The sequence below is a fragment of the Anneissia japonica genome, unplaced genomic scaffold (assembly GCF_011630105.1).
Source record: "Anneissia japonica isolate Jap-2015-1 unplaced genomic scaffold, ASM1163010v1 scaffold287834_len5846547_cov211, whole genome shotgun sequence".
In the NCBI taxonomy this organism is placed as follows: domain Eukaryota; kingdom Metazoa; phylum Echinodermata; class Crinoidea; order Comatulida; family Comatulidae; genus Anneissia; species Anneissia japonica.
The window spans coordinates 1303443-1320931 of NW_022704992.1; the positions used below are offsets into that span (position 1 = coordinate 1303443).

The 17489-nt window shown below is 35.1% G+C and overlaps 2 protein-coding genes across 3 annotated transcripts in view; both read left to right on the top strand.

Annotated features, from left to right (window-relative positions):
• The window catches only part of LOC117105081 (phenylalanine-4-hydroxylase-like), a 23641-nt gene extending 11393 nt beyond the window's left edge, over window positions 1-12248 (top strand). For both annotated transcript variants that reach the window (XM_033246105.1, XM_033246106.1), the window contains 8 exons: window positions 3148-3344; window positions 4721-4856; window positions 5012-5081; window positions 5329-5385; window positions 6657-6752; window positions 7294-7427; window positions 8698-8813; window positions 10489-12248. In XM_033246105.1, the coding sequence (XP_033101996.1) occupies window positions 3148-3344; window positions 4721-4856; window positions 5012-5081; window positions 5329-5385; window positions 6657-6752; window positions 7294-7427; window positions 8698-8813; window positions 10489-10532 (850 nt within the window). In that variant the 3' untranslated portion in view covers window positions 10533-12248. The remainder of the gene's footprint in view (window positions 1-3147; window positions 3345-4720; window positions 4857-5011; window positions 5082-5328; window positions 5386-6656; window positions 6753-7293; window positions 7428-8697; window positions 8814-10488) is intronic.
• Window positions 12249-13800: 1552 nt separating this feature from the next.
• LOC117105082 (phenylalanine-4-hydroxylase-like) overlaps window positions 13801-17489 on the top strand; it is a 20788-nt gene continuing 17099 nt past the window's right edge. Inside the window, exon 1 of the mRNA XM_033246109.1 lies at window positions 13801-13953. Coding sequence (XP_033102000.1) covers window positions 13951-13953 — 3 coding nt within the window. The 5' untranslated portion in view covers window positions 13801-13950. The remainder of the gene's footprint in view (window positions 13954-17489) is intronic.

Below are 17489 nucleotides of genomic sequence, written 5' to 3' on the forward strand. Positions count from 1 at the left end.
AGAACTTTAACAGTGTCAACTGCTTTCAAAACATGATCATTCAGAGAAATAGATAAAGGAATAAAGTTCCTTTTACTAAAACTAATGTCCATAGTACAACATTTCTTGGGGTTAAGCTTCATATTGCTACCTGAAGCCCAATTATGTAGCGCAGTTGCACATGATTGAAGTTCAGATTGGTTAACAATATTACGATACTCGATTAATGCAAGATCATCGACATATTTGAAATGTTTAACAGGAGCATTTTCAGGGGGGGAAGACATTATTAATCATTGTACAGAAGACGACGGGGCCAATTTTGGTCCCTTGAGGGACACCAAAATTGACAATACAACTATCAGATAAGTGAACAAAATGGAAGACACAGTAAAAGGAATTTCAGCATGCCGATATAGCGAGTCCATAAGACTAATTAAGCAATGAGATGTAGACACTTTTCGCTGATTCCCAAACTGCATCGGGTCAAGCATGGTATTCATTTCTTTCAATGTATCTCTCGCCACAAAGTGTTCCGCAATTTTTGCAAAATGGTCGGTAAGTGCAATAGGTCGTATATTATCAAGTGTAGCAGAAAGCTTCGGATCCTTAGTGATGGTAACTACATGGGCACGTTTCCATTCACTGGGCACCTCAAGCGCACGGTAAGACGCATTAATAATACATGATAGAGGTTCGGCCAATTCATATGAGAATGTTTTAATGAATCGAGCAGAAATCATGTCTGGACCACCAGCCTTCCTAGTATTCAGTTTATTGATGATTCTGACGACATCCCATGGTTGAATGTATCAGGGTTCAGCCGCAGGCAAAAACACCGGTAGGGATAGTCTGTCTAGTGGTTTAAGATTTTTACCTATGCTGCTAAGGTGAGTACAAACAGCGTTAGCAGTCTCCATGTGATTGTTGCAATTAGGAACTGCTAATTCTTTCTGTGAACTTTGACCAGTCATAACACGTAAATTTTTATACCATTCACTTGGTGAGGATCGTTTGAGATGCTGAATCTTATTAACATAAAATAGATTTTTTGCTTCTCTAATTAGACGATTAATCTTGTTTCTTAGTTGACGCCAAAGGTGATCATGATTGTTTGCGAATGCTTTTTGTCTCTTGGCAATAAGTGCTTTAATTTGCAATGACATCCACGGTTTATCGGTGGGATGGCGCTTAACCACACATTTTGGAAAATACTTGTCAATTGATTAATGCAAGGTTTGGTAAAAGTTAGAACACATAGTTTGCATATTGTTCTCGTTATACACTTCCATCAACTCATAATCAACAAGCCACTGCCCATATGCTCGTAACTTACTGTCCGGCATGGGACGCACAATGTGTTTTCTTATAAAGTTAGATTTCGTAGCAGTTACTTTGGGTTTAAAAAGAACACAATTGTGATCCGACAGTCCAATAGGAGGCAAAATGACAGGGCGCAGATATTTTGAACTAACGTTTGTAAGGATTTTGTCCAAAATTGAACTGCCTCTTGTAGGTTTGTTGACCACTTGTTTAATTGAACTAGATAGAACACAGTTCAAGTCGAGGTGGTTGAAATCTCCAACTATACAAATACCACTACTGGGGTGTTTGGACGAAACACTATCAATCGTAGAGCTCAAGTGATCAATGAGTTTTTCAGCAACAGGGCTATTGGGCGGATAGTAAATCACACCTACCACAAAACTGGTGACGAACCTGGGTAGATGGGAAGGTCTCACGCTGACCCATAAAGCTTCAATGTCATCTGGTACAAAAATGTTGGTAAGCACCTTGCATTTAATGCTGCTCTTAACATACAGGGCCACACCACCGCCACGTTTATCGGTTCTAGGCCTGGAAAAAGTACAATACCCGTCAATGTTCGAAAGTTCAGGAGGTAAGTTAGCAGGGAACCAAGATTCGGTGATTCCAGCGACGTCGACATTGTTGGATTCCAACACAACACTTAATTCATTAAGTTTGTTATTAAGCGACCTCGGGTTACAAAAGAAAAATATTGGCAGTTGATCATGACATCCATGGCTACCATTATGATTACAAACAATCTTGATCAAATTACCAGAAATGCAACCTCTGTCGGTATTTGTAAAAGTACTTGTAGAAGATCTCTGCTGTATACGGGTTGTAATACGCCTCAACTTGTTACGCCCACCCCTACAACCACGGGGTTTAGTGCATGCTATTCCAAGACGGTTCAGTGATTGAAACAAAGCACTAGATGGCTTATGTTTTAAATTGCAAAGGCTGAGTAACATCTGCCTCGAATAGTAGCGATGCATTCTAATGTTACGTAATCTCAACAAAGGTCTAATATTACGTAATCTCAACAAATAAGCGGCTCGTAGAAATCTTCCGAGGAGCTCGCGGTAGACGTAGACTCAGGCTTTGTTAAGCGTGCGAATGGAATCAATAGGCCTAGCTTTAAACACCGGCAAAAAACACAAAAAAACACGGACGCCGAGGCAGAAAATGGCTCAAAAACACCAAAAAGAGTCCACACAACAGCAACAACAACAACAAACAGCAAACACAGGAACCAAACAGGAGTAAAATTAAAGGGAAACAATAATTCCCAAAGCTGCCGATTGAGGCGCGTCCGTTCACATGTTTATTATCCTTTATTTATGTTTATTATCCTATATTTTCTCCCCATCCTCATTCTTACCCTCATGTTCTACTTTTCCTGCCATACTCTTTCTTTACTTCTCATTTTCATTCTCATTTTTTTTTTCTTACATCCCTTCTCTCCTTCTTTCAATATTTATTTTAATTTATTTGGACATACTGTACATTCTATATAAGGACATACATTTTATATAAGGACATACATTCTATATAAGGCTTACTATCCTAAAACCAGCATCAGTGACCAAAAATTGACTTTAATATATTCTTATTCGCCACATTGTAAGCTTTAAAATGATGGGTCATTTAATGGAATCGATTTAATATTGCCAAAGTTATGAGTAAAAATATTATGGCTTCCCTGTTCTAAAGTATACAATACTGGCACATTCTTATGCTAATTATACAGCGAGAGTATGCTGGTTTTAGGATGACATGTCTTGTTGTTTTATTAGGACCCATTGATTGTATATTATCATCATTCTTATAAACTCTCACAAAATTTTGTTGTGTTTGCAGTGGTGAGCCAATCCCCCGTGTGACATATACGGAGGATGAGATCAAAACATGGACAACAATATTTAACAAGTTGACAGAGTTGTACCCCACACATGCCTGCAGTCAGTACAACCACATCTTCCCATTGCTTGTCCAGAACTGTGGCTTCAAAGCAGGAAATATCCCGCAGCTACAAGATGTTTCCAACTTTCTTAAAGGTAATAGTAATTATTTTGGGTAACCACCATAAATATTTATTATAATTTGAGTGTAATTAATAGTTACAGGATATAAATATACCGCAGTTCCTCAGGTATAATCCCACCTCGGGTATTATCCCACCCCTGATTTTACGCCAAAGTTTGCGTACAAGCATTTCCTAGCTAGGTCTAGGCTAGGTCAGTAAATTTAACAAATGCTCAATAATATAAAGGAATTAGCTCCTAATTCAGCAAACTTCAAACTCTTCCAATTGATTAGACCAGTCATTGGTCGCCGTAAAGTTGAATACAAAGCCCATTCTTGTTTACTGTTGCTAAAAATAAACAGCTCGCTAACTGCGGCTAAAAATAGACAATGCCGCGATCCGTCCGTAAAGAGACCCGGCCACTGGGTTGAGCAGAGTGTTAATTTGCATCGCAAAAACTCACATGCTCCACAGCTGCGGCTAAAGGTAGACAACACCGCACTCCGTCCATAAAGAGACCCGCCCAGTGTGCTGATTGATTCATTAATTCACAGCGTGAAGACTTGCATGTTCCACAGAGACTCGCTGCTAAAAATAACTTGTTACATCATGCAGTTACAAGTGGGCGGTCTTCAAATGCAATCGGTGATTGATTGGATTGGTTGTTGCTAGGCAAAAAATAACCTACGACATCAAAATACAACTTTAGGATAGTCTCGTCTAGCACCAAGTAAGACCAAGATATGGCCTCCTACTAGGCGCATAGGCCTACTAACTATAATTAGGGTGTTCCCTTCCCTTTTGATGCTCGAGTAAAGTCTGATTTCTTCACCGGAATATAGTTTTGGATCCACCACTTCGAAAGAGGATCATATTTTGTTTTGTTCAGGTATCATCTGGTATAATCCCCCCTCCCCACCAAAATTGGGCCAATTTTTCGCGTTCATGGATAGTGGGATTATAATGTATATAGGGAACTAAGGTATATGAAATGTAACAGAAAAAGAGTCTGCCAAAAAATGATAAAATTCAGCCTCTACTGGTGTTTCAACCTCGGACCTTCCTTATACATGGCGAACGTCATAATCTCTTGACCATGAAGGTCGTGCGGTAATTTTGGCGCCAGTAAAACTTGAGTTTTTTTGGTTTTTTTTCATTCTTTTATCATGTCTAACATGGGAAAAACTCCAAAACAACAAGTGGAATAATGCAATGAATACTATAAATTGAAACGTAACAGACGAGGAATCTTACAAAGAAAAAAAACCTGCATTGAATTTGATAATAACTTTAAAACTTTTAGCATTAGATAGAGTAGATAATAATAAATACTTTATTTTCTTTTTACGTTATTTAAGATTTTAGCAATAATAAAACGTTATATGATTTCATTCATTAATATTGTAGATTGTACTGGATTCACCCTGCGACCAGTTGCTGGGCTTCTGTCATCACGTGACTTCCTTGCGGGACTTGCATTCCGTGTTTTCCACTCGACACAGTACATCCGTCATGGGTCAGCTCCTATGTACACGCCAGAGCCGTACGTCCTTATGATTATTACTATGAGTTTTAATGTAAACAATATCATTTGTTTATTCTTGGTTTAATTTTAAATCAGGTGTTCTGTGCATTCTTTATTTTGATGTGGGGTGGGAGTGTAACTTGGTGCATTAAATTTACCTCTCTTTATTTCAGGGATGTATGCCATGAGTTATTGGGTCATGTTCCGCTCTTTGCTGATCCTGTGTTTGCCCAGTTTTCTCAGGTACACTCAACACTCATTTATTACCTTATACAGTGCACCCTCCAATTTAAGAAACCCTTTAATTCCGAGACCTCTCTATATCAAGACCACTCTTTCAAAGAAACCTATTCTGCATTCCAACATTAAAAAATTGAAGAAATAAACGTCACGGCAACTCTGCTATTTAAACAGAGCATTAGCATTCTTTAAATCAGTCTTGAATTTTATTAAATTATGAAAGTAATGAATGCATTATTCTGTCTTGTAGGAGATTGGTCTAGCTTCACTTGGTTCACCAGATGAATATGTTGAGAAACTTGCAACCGTGAGTAATCATCAACCTAAAATAATATATGTATTATTCTTTGCAGGGATGCATTCAGGGTGGGCGGAGCCGTTGGAGCCGCGGCTTTTCTCCCCTTTGTAAACAGTGTTAGAATTTTAAAGCTTGTTCAATAGGCCTACAAATTCTTTCCTGAGCTCACTCAAAATGAATACTTCTCTAAAATATGTAAATATGCATCAGCACATTATAATACATATAGTTTGGTATTGATTTAAATGCTACACAATTTCTAATTGACTCCTTCTAGTATAGGTTTGTGACCCGTGCTCTAATAGAAACCCACCATAAACTTCTATCAAGGAAAGTCACTCGCTAACCTGATAGTAACCCAGTGGAATATTCATTAGAATAATCAATTTTTCACTGTACACGATTATACAAAAAATAATTTTCGGTTAATAACGGCTACTGCTCGAAGTGTGCATTTAGCAAACTTACTAAACAAAAAAAAATAAACATAATTTTGTCTTAAATCTATAAATTCCAGGTCATGTCTTTTAAAATACAGAAATGTTATATTGTATGGTTCAGTTTATAAAGCATTTATTAATTTTTGTTTGACTAATATACCACCAAAGTAGCAGTAATAATAATAATGATGATGACAATGCAGATTATGATTTTAGATAATAATATTAAAAATTGTGCTAAAGGCGAAAAGGAAAGTTTGATTTCCTTTTTTTCCGTTTTGATTTCCTTTTTTTCCGTTTTGATTTGTCAATCATAATTATTATAGTAGTTAAAGCTTAGTATAGTTGAGCCTATAAGTTGTCCTGGATATTATGTAGATCTTTATGGTTGCCTGAAAATCCCTGATAAAAGATCATGAGAAATTTGTTGGCATTTCATTTTGACTTTAATATGGTAATGTGACGATGATGATAAATTTTACTATATAAAGTATCCACCACTATTGAGTTATTATAATTATTGTTAAGGCTTAGTAATATTAGACAATGATGCATCTATTGCAATTTTCACTTTATCCTCTCAAAAGTCCTTTAACATTCAGAGTGCTCTACCTCCCAGGGGGATTAGTCCCCTGCCCCAGGTACCTGTGCCCCCCACCCAGCCATAGGAATGGAAACACCCCCATATTCACTTGGTACTCTAATTGCCTCGGAAAACGGCTCCTCCCCCTTTCAAAATCGTGGCTTCATCCCTGATTCTTAGCACTTTTTAAATTAATGAAAGGTTTTTAACTATCAATGCATTAGGATGTTGTTGATAGTAGTTTTCTTTGTTTTTAGTGTTACTGGTTCACCGTTGAATTTGGACTGTGTCGTCAAAACAATCAGTTGAAGGCTTACGGAGCTGGATTGTTGTCATCATTTGGAGAACTTCAGGTTAGAAATTGATAATAAAGATAAATGGAAATAATGTTGATGGACTAAAGTGATTCTAAATTGGATACTGATAATTGTGATAACTAGCTTATCTGTCTCTTTTTTTTTCATATTATTATAGCTGCAATTTTGATTAAAATAGACATTTAAAATTTACAAGGAAATGTTTGGAGGAAATTTATTTGAACCTACATTAAGTTCTGTTTGTAATCCTCCCTGCTACCGTGGAAGTACATTATAATGATTATTTTAGTGTGAGCATAGAAAAAAACTAATGTTCATAGTGGAATTAAAGAGATTTATTAGACAGTCAGCCAACACAGATACTCACTTTATTTGCATTAATGTTTATCAATAAAGAAACAAAATGAAAAAAAGAATACTGTTATTTTGCTATTATGCTAATTAGTGAACAATTACTTTGTTTTGTCTAACTTCAGAGGTAAAGATGTTGATAATTAAAATTTGTATGGTGAAAATGATGATAGTGATAATGGTTAGTTATTGTTGAGGATATTGTTTTCTACAATCTTATTAACAGTACTGTCTCTCAGACAAGCCCAAGGTGTTGCCCTTTGAACCAAGCAAGACAGCCGAACAGAAATACCCAATCACAGAGTTCCAGCCAGTCTACTTTGAGTCAGACAGCTTTGAAGATGCCATTGAGAAAATGAAGTAAGATATACTATTATAAAATTATATAAATATTGACTAATTGATTAATTGAATTTATTTGTGGAAGCAGTTTGGCGCAGCGGGAACGGTTTGGTTTCCCAACCTTGAGGCAGGGGTTTCAATCCCTCGCTGTGCATTTCGCTTGTGTCCTTGAGTAAGACACTTTATCTGCATTGCTTCTCTTCACCAAGGAGTATAAATGGGGACCTGGTGGGGTTACTTGTTTCTGCGCTGGTTACCAGCAGCAACACTTAGCATGAGGACCCAATGACCAGGGAAAAAGAACCTCAGCGCTTTGTTACTTTAAAAGAAAGGCGCTATATAAGTAACAAGTAACAAGTATTCGAGTCATAAAATACATACAAAAAAAAAAAACAATTTACAAAATACTGACTGGAAAATTACACAAAGACATGACCCTAATTACAAAGAAAAGCCCAAAAAAGTAAAACTTATTTCCATTGGTGTCCTTGCAAACTGAGAAATATAATTGCAAAGTTTCTCAATGTAACAGAAAAAAAAACAGTTTAAAATGTAATAAAACAGATGACAAAATGATAATGAATGTATAAATGAAGTTATATAAATAATAACAATGGTCAAACATTTCCATCTGTTTTTATTGATTTTTATGTTGTTAAATTTTGGTATTGATAATAATGATGACAATAATTTTATATATGTATTAGTACCAAACCTGTTGTGGCTTTTATCCACTGAAAATGAGTAAGAAGTAATAATAGCAGTGATAAATTATTGACTAATTGATAGATATTGATTGATACACATAAGAAGGAACTTTTCTAATTCAATATATTGCCCTTCTATACCATCGTCATCCATTATAATGTTCACAATGCTAATAGAATTTGTAGAGACCGTCTGAGGTACCATTAAGGTCTGTTTATACTTCAACAATAACGATAAAAAAGCTAAAAAGCAATTGTTCCTATAGAAAATAAAAGAAATAAGAGAAGTTATTGTTGAAGTATGGACAGGCCTTTATCATAATCTTCATCACAGTCATCATCACCATTGCAATCATTGTCTTTCTTGTCAGCATCATAGTCATAGTATTTTTATTATCATTATCACCATCTTCAACATCATAATTATTATTAGCAAGGTATGTTTTTTCACTGAACATTTCTTTCTTGCTAAACAAAATATAAATATAACAAGTTAATCTTCTTTGTTAAATGATTGTGGGGCCATATGAGGACATTTTAAGAAAATATTAGTGAATACATGTTTGTTGCTCACATTTCAGAACTTTCGCCGCAAGCATTCCCAGGCCGTTCTCAGTACACTACAACCCCTACACACAGACAGTGGAAGTGTTGGACAAAAAGGACAAATTGAAAGATTTAGCAACAAACATCAAAGGTTTGTTCTTTATTTTACATTATAACACACCTAAATAGATCCCTGTCATTTGATTAGTGGATTTTGTACCATGTGACATTGTTTACTTTGCCCATTTCATTACACATTATGAAAAATTAGTTCCACCATGCATTTTCTTCCCACACGTTTTTGCCCATTGCACGTTGCCTATGGATACGAATGCCTTATAATAACCTAATACAGTATTTTGATTGGTTAAAAAATCATAAGACTGACTTTTTCTGGAAAGTTAAATACATGAAATGAAAGTTAAATACATGAAATGAAAGTTAAATACATGAAATGGCATCACATCACCTACTTTTTTCAGATTCAGTAGGGTGACTCGGGGGGCACTAGCATCCCCGTTTTGCCACAAAATTTTAAAATTTTCAATATGTAATGGAAAGAATATTTTCATGAGTTGAAAGATTGACTGTTCCACTTAAAGTGTACGGATGGATTTCTAGCTTGGCTGTGTGTGGAGGTCCAGGTTAGGTTAGGCCGAACCGATTCAAGCAGTATGGGCTTGGGCCTGAGGGTGGGGGTTGGGTGAAGTGTTGGTCCGTGGCCAGGAAGAGCCTAGGCCTATAGCCTATTCCCCAAGCATGTGACAGGCATTACTTTTACAGTCTGGGACACTTGCGTGGAAGGTGATCAAATGAAAAGGATCTATTTTGGTTTGTAATAAAACAAATAATGAATGTTTTGTATTCGTGCAATGGAAAGAATATTTTCATGAGTTGAAAGATTGACTGTTTCATTAAACTCTACTCCACCTCGTTGAATGGAACAGTCAGTCTTTCAACTCATATAAATATTCTTCCCATTACACTCATAAACATTCATTTGTATATTAATTCATTCAGACATCAGCCATGGCAGCCACATTGCTAAATTGCCTGATTTTTATTTACAAAATAACTATCTAATAAAAACAAATGCCCTTCCAACATAACTATATTCTATACATTCCATATATATATACATACTTTTGGGAAATAAGACTTGTCAATGGAAACTTAGAGTAGATACTACATCATGACATATGGGATTTTCTATTGAGGCCTAGACTGCCTACCCTAATCATCAGTATTTGTTTAATAATAATATTGTATTTAAAACATTGTTTAAATAAGTAATCTTGTGAAACAAATGGCTATATTGTGAAAGCTTATTTCAAGAAAATTTTATACCCAGTGGTAGCGCCAGCGGGAGAGACCCCCTGTCAGACATGTCTGGGTCCCTTGACTCCACAACTTGCCTATCTAAATAACGTTATTTTTATTGCTAATCCCTAATATTATGGTCTAAAAGCACAATATGGGCCATACTAAGCCATATATATACAGTACTCTTCCCATCAACCCTTTCAAGGATTTTTTTTTCCAGGACCCTGGCCTAGGCTCTAGTCAGCCCCCCTTGGTTTGGACCACCTTTTGGACCCCATGTCAGCAAATTTCTGGAGCCACCACTGTTTACACCCAATAGCATTGTGTTAGAAATCTCAGAAAGATAATAAGTACTTCCTGGGTAGTGATTTTTCAATTCTCCTAACTAGTTTTTGAGTGCTTTACAAACAGACCAATGTACAGTGTCATCTTTAATTACAGTAACAAGTATAAAATAATGATAATGAATCGTAATTTGCTTACATATTGTGTTTTTATTTCAGGAGAGCTGATCACACTCATTGACGCAATCAATAAGGTCCAATAAGAGGTTAAACCAAAGACAACAACTGCCTTGTTTTCAATTATTCTGAGCCATCAGGACAATATTGATGTCAACAAAGTAGTGACTGGTTAGGTTGCTTAAGAAATGTGAAGTACTCTTTAACAATGTAATATATTTTGCACTAATCCACAAGTTCACAACAATCAAGTTGTTTATAATATAGTTATAATATAGTTATTTTCCTACTCACTTTTATTGATCGTTGGAGGAGTGGGGAATTCTTCGTGGAAAATCAAGGGGGAAATTGTTAGATTAGATCAATGAAAGTGGACATAGTAGTAGTCCTTATCAATTCATTAACAAGAATAACTTTTCCAATCTTCTAATCCATTTTATACAGCCAGAGTTAGTTTCAACCTAGGCAAACCTTGCTAAAAAGGTACACTTTCTCCATCAAAAGGCTTTTTCTATAAATAGAATGACCTGTTCGAAGCACAAACTCATGTTAGACCAAACCCAGTACCGTTACAAATTTATTCGTGCAGGAAATCCACTCATGGTAGAAGGTTATAACTAAGTCAGCTTTGAAATATATATTATACTGTATTAATCAGTTATATTAATTGAGAAAGATATTTGTGTATTGTGCAAGGGAAATGGATAGGGCCTAGTAATTTCATAACTGTACAAAAAGTATCATAATTAATTTTGTTAATATTCAAAAAGTTTACTGGGACTATATCATTACATGATTAAGGAATCTCTTCAGTTAAGCAGCAGTCTCGCATGCATTGTCTATCAGTATATCAAAACCAATCAAATGGTAAGAGATCAGGACGTTTACATTTTTACCAGCCAGCTGACAATAAATGAGACAAACACAAAATTAAATGTTTACATTTCCAAAATCGGAATTTTATTTGTCTGACTTCCTGATCAGACTTAGTATACATAAGAAAAAAAGCATACCCATTCTCACAACACCAAAACCATTATCACCATGTACAGTTACTTTTTCAAAATACACATTGTCTATCAGTAACTTATGAATATATATCTACCAGATTGTTAAGACAACTGTACATTCATTCATTCATTCATTCTTTATTCAGCCTTATTATTCAGTAACTTATGAATATATATCTACCAGATTGTTAAGACAACTGTACACTCATTCATTCATTCTTTATTCAGCCAATGAAATAACATACAATACAATGAAAGGAAATTTAACTAAGACAATATATAATATATAAGTTGGCTAGGATTAACTATAGTGTGAAAAACACTCTGGCTCTCAGGCCTGTTAGTCCGGTCTTAGGATTATTTTAACATAGATATAAATTATACAGACAGTGATTAAATTAAACAATAATGTAAGTAAAATCAATTGAAAAGCAAAGCATATAACAATAAAGTAATATTAATAAAGTGATATGAAATTGTGACATGAAACTAAACAATTACAAATTAAAGTAAATCAAAACTTTTTAATTGTACACAGATTAGATCTTGTGCAATTTTCTTTGTTTTTAACAGGATAAGTTAATCTTGGAATTTTTACAAGGGTGCCCACCCTCACAATTACTGTGTGCAATTCCTTAATTATATCTGAGGAGATTCTATAGCACCCTCTTCAGGATTTGAACTTTGGTTGAATATTTTATGTACTGATTAGGTATATTGTATACTAACACTGTACAGTTTTGAGTTATTTATTGATTTATAGGTAATAAAGGTGAAAACAACTGTAAAGTACATTGAGTTCTTTTTTAATTAATTTGATTTATTGTGATTTGTTACTATGTATTAGTGGATGCCAACCATTAGACCACTGTTTTTGATAAGTGGTCTCAAATTGCAAGAAAACAGTGTGATGATTTTGGTTCCCTGCACTAGTCAGTTTTTGTAGTTTTTCGTTTTTTTTTTTTTTGGTTAATTTTAGGATAGTCTGTTATTGTTTTTTTCTCTGTTCTTTAAATCTGCATCATTTTGTCTGCTTTTTCTTTACATTCACCCTACTACCCTTTCTTTACTTGGAAATGACACTTTTTTGACCTTGTTTATTTGCACCTTATAAATCGACGTATTATTATTATTATTATTATTACAACTATTGAAACATCTTGCTTATTAATAGTACAGTAGAACACCCTCCTTTGGGACATCCCTTATTAAGGGTAAACTTTTGCGTGAAACAAGGGGAAATATACCTTTTACCACTTTGGTCAACCCCCAGTAAAAGGATGGGACACATTTTTGTGTGCTAAATGGTTTGTTTAACTCCTGTTTAGGGGACAATTTAAAAAAATAAAATCTCATCACAACCAAAAAATAAGAAAAATATTGTTGTATTACAATACATTAAATTGTTTTTTAATAGCAATATAAAAATGGACACCTGTGTTAAATCAATTCTTCATAGTAACTATGATAATTCCAGTCAGACATTTTCCAATGTAAATGTTATAGCGTTTTTAGTTGCCTGGTTCTCAAGAGAGCCCTAGTATCCTGATCGGGAGCTAACCGTTAGCACTAACCGTTGGCACCTGTGTGATACTTTTTATTAGCTGATACTTTGGAGAACTTTAATCTTTTTTCTTAGCAATATTGTCGAAATATTGTTTATTGTTTGAAGGTTTGCATGGCGAAGAAGTGAAATGCTTGCGGTACACCACGTAGAGAATGTCTCGACGTTTCGAGTCAGGGAAATACTTTCAACCATGCTAGAAATAATGACACTGTCTTAGCTTTTCTAGCCATGCCCCACCTTCGCACAAAATATGAACACTGGCTTTTGAATTTACCTAGTCTTAGCTATTGTTTAGTTTCCACCAATCAGCAGCAAGTTCTCACTTTCAAATCATATAGGGGCCTAATATTGTCGAACATCTTGCCCATGTTTTGATTATCTATAGAATGGCAATAACATTTATTTTTTAATACGTTTCTACATATTTACATATTTTAACTGGACTAGAACTAGGCCTGTGTATACATTGTGTCTGTTTTTAACATTATTTCAATCTTTTAGTTTTATTTATCAAATTATTATATCAAATATTATAAACTTTAACGGTTACATTATTTCATATAACATATTTTTCAAAAAAATATCTAAACCATTTTAATTAATTAAGTATAAACTCTGAAAGTAAAGTTACGTAGATTGATCAATAAAAATGGACATAGTAATATTCCTTATCTATTCATTAACAAGTTTCGACCTAGGCAAACCTTGCTAAAAGCAACTACAGTAAAAGGGTACATTTTCTCCATCAAAAGGCTTTTTTCTAGTAGACCAATGACCAAACCCAGTACCGTTACGAATTTAATCGTGCGTGAAATCCACACATGATAAAACTTAAACCATTATTTCAGTTGAAAGTTACCAGAATCATCTATCGCCTTGATACTCGTATTGTGCAGCTGTTTTTGTATCCGCTCTTTGATAGTAAAAATGGTAAGTAAAATGTTATATTAAATACAGTGGGGATGCCAGGATTTTCCCGACGGGGGTCGGAGGCCCCGGCAGTTGGGGCCGATTTCCCCGAAAAAAAGTGGGCATGGTCGGGCGTCGCTCAAAATCTCTCGAATGGGGGTGGGTGGGGGAGGGGGTGGCGAAGCTCCAGAAAAATATGACAATTGATCGATTTTGTTTCACTAATACTAATATGTTGAAAATACATTTACATTTTTTGTTTCTCTCCGACGAATTGTGGTTTTTCTCCCCGACGGGGAACAGCAGCCAGCTCTCTCTGGTCCCCGGCTCCCCGCTGGTGCCACCCCATGAGTAAATAGAGTTGTAGTACTAGTAGAATTGAAATTGTGGCAAATAGAAATTGTGTATGGTATCATTTTTTTTGGATAAGTTTTTAATGGTTTTCGAATGTTTTTAGCTCAAATACTTGTCTTCACTGGCAAGCCGTTTTATTTTACAGTAGATGTCACAGTACTTAGTTGGGTACTAATGCTCTTTTTTGTATATTGATTTTGACTGAATTTTTTTATATGCTAGAAATAATTCCATGGAGTAAGAAATAGCCATTGAAAATACAATACACAGGACCTCTAGACAAGCTATTGAAAGAAATCACTTGATTGAACGTAGCTGAGACAGGAATGCTGTGACACGAAAAAGAATTTAAAGTAAACAATTTAATATTGCTGTACTATCAAACTGTGTAATATGCAGATCCTTTGTGGGGAAGACAGTAGGATAGCAAGAATTATCAGACCAGACTTGCTGCAAACAATATGGAAGTGTTTTGAGAGTGCAGTCAGTTGAAACAAGTGTTATTGAACCAATCCAGGGTTGCTGTCTTAATAGCCCAGGTGTCATTTTTTATGTGATTAAGAAGACACAATAATATCGTCGCTCATACCATGAACTTACACAAAGTAAATTTAGATTTAGTATTAGTTTGTGGAGAACATGAATTTCATTTTCATTGTGCATTATTTCATTTCATTTATTTATTTTCCAGATTGTAACAAATAACACAAACCTAGCACTATTCTGGCGGATTGTCAAAAAGCAAACACATTCACTATGTAAAGACTCTCCAACTAGTACTAGAACGGAAAACAAACGGGGTTAATTAAAATAAAAAGCAGACAAAGCAGAGAAAAAAGCACAATCACCAAAAAGAAATAAATCAGTAACAGAAGAAGGATCTTATCACACATCCGTGGGAATGAGATAAAAACGGAGTTAAAAAAAAACATTATTGTCGAGCACTTTTTTATTTAGTTGCTTTAGTTTAATAATTACTAAAAAAGTTTATTGAAAAATACAAATTGTTAACTTAAGCTACTGATACAGAATTAAGTACTTTTATTTTGTTATTCATAAATCAAATTCCATACAGACTGCTGCACTGTGCAGGGACATAGTCTGGTTTCTTCCTGGGGTTGGGTGGGGGTGTATTTAACTTTGAATATCAATGCACCAGCAAACAACTTAAGGGTTATTTGGCTTTAGCAAAATTTAAAAAAATAAAAAGCCTCACTTCCTTCCTCATCATTTTTCCAGCCTAGATAGAGTGATAAAGTAATAAATATTTTTATTGGGCTTGAGACAGGCAGTGGCATATTATGGAAATATCTGCGATTCATTCTAAAACATAATTTGTTGTCTACGAACAAAAATATAAATTAAGCAAAGCTAATTTTTTTTTTTTTTGCCTGTCTTCAAACAAATATTAATTTAAATAAACATTACTGTAATTGAAAATAAAACCCAACAAGCTATATCAATCTAAGATGGCAATTAATTAATTGGTATTAATCAATATGTTATCAATAATGTTCTGTGTATATGATTCAGTAATTCATTATATTTCATCGATATTCTGCTTATTTCAATTAATTGAATACTCGTCAAGGATTTTTCACAGTATTTAGTTCAGCAAATTCAAGTTTGGATTGGGATTGGATTTATTCGGTGTAAACACCAAGGACAGTCCACAAAAGTCTAGAAGAAGACTTATTTCCAGTGGGGTCCTTCTGGTGGTGATTGGGCAGTACACCGGGAGACAATCCCCTACTCTTTTCTGAAGAGTGTTCTGCGTTCTTTAACGTGCACATGTAGTCCAGCAAACTTTGGTTGGTTGCATTTTTTTTTTCTATATTTTTTAAAAATTGGATATGATGTAGAATAGACATAGATAAATCAAAAAAGTATGTGCAACATTTTTTTTTTCATACGTAAGAGGGGTTGCCAGCTGTTTCAAAATGGCCGCGATTTTTTCCTAAAATTGTCACTAATATTGTAAATTTATGTCATTAAAATGCAGTATTCAATTGGAAATCCACTCATAACAATGACAGCAACAGTCAACTAAATATTGTACACATTTTTGAGCTATTACAATTTAAAATGGCTGCCATTTTCCATTAATTTAGCTTTTTAGCATACATATTAATATAATAATAACCGACCTGTACAAAAACTGTGATAAGCTACACATCTAGATGTGTATAAGAGACAGGAATATTTACTCTTAAAGTAAGTTCTTTCATGAGTTGGCATCAATTACCATCCCGATATTGTGCCTGTTGAAATTAGGCTACCTTGTGTTGGCTGTGACGTAGTACGTAACTGTATTTACATATTTTACGCACGCGTAAGCATGACTGTGACGTCAAATCATTAGAAAGCAACTTTAAGCAAAGAAAATAAACTAGTATTAAAGTTCTTATTGTTTAGGCCTTGATACAATTGTAGTTACGAAAGGAATGAGCTGGAGGCTCCGGACGAGCTACTGATGGACGCAACGTCGAGGTATATAGAATCCTTGAAATGAAGACTTGAATCCGGGTTCGTTGGTAAATCGGAACTGTTGTAAAGATCGTAGCGTGTAGGCGGCGTAGGTGCCCATTCCACGGACGGTGCTCTACGATGACCCAGAGGTGAAGTTGGACAAGGTGTGTATCTAGCTGTAAAAAGTGTCAATCATTTAAAATAACCTTTATTCATTTATAAAACACATTACTACATTTGATAAAAGGTAAACATAAAGAAAACTCCTAGGACACTGGCATTCAACTCCAGGATCACGGGCCAACTTCCGCCCGCCAAAAAATTTGATCCGGGCCGCATGCACATGCTCAAAAAGAAATAATTTTCCGGTTGGATTTTATAACAGAAAAAAGTTTTTGTTAATAGAAACACGACCACTTATTCTGGATTATTAACAAGAGTATGGCTTTTTTTCTGAGTGTAACTCACTGTATCTAGTGGTGTAGAGTATTCACATGGGGAGGGGGTTTCTGGGGATAAAGGATTAAGTGGGGTGGAACTGATGATGCGATGTCTAACCATTGGTGGTGCCAGCGACGGATCTGGGGTGCAGACTCGGGGGCATGTTATTCTGTTGAGAACATTGCTTTGAAAACGTATCTTAACAGTCTTAAACCTCCCATGGTGTGGCTGAGGTAAATGTGCTGTCTCTTATACACATCTAGATGTGTCTAAGAGACAGTGTACATACCGTA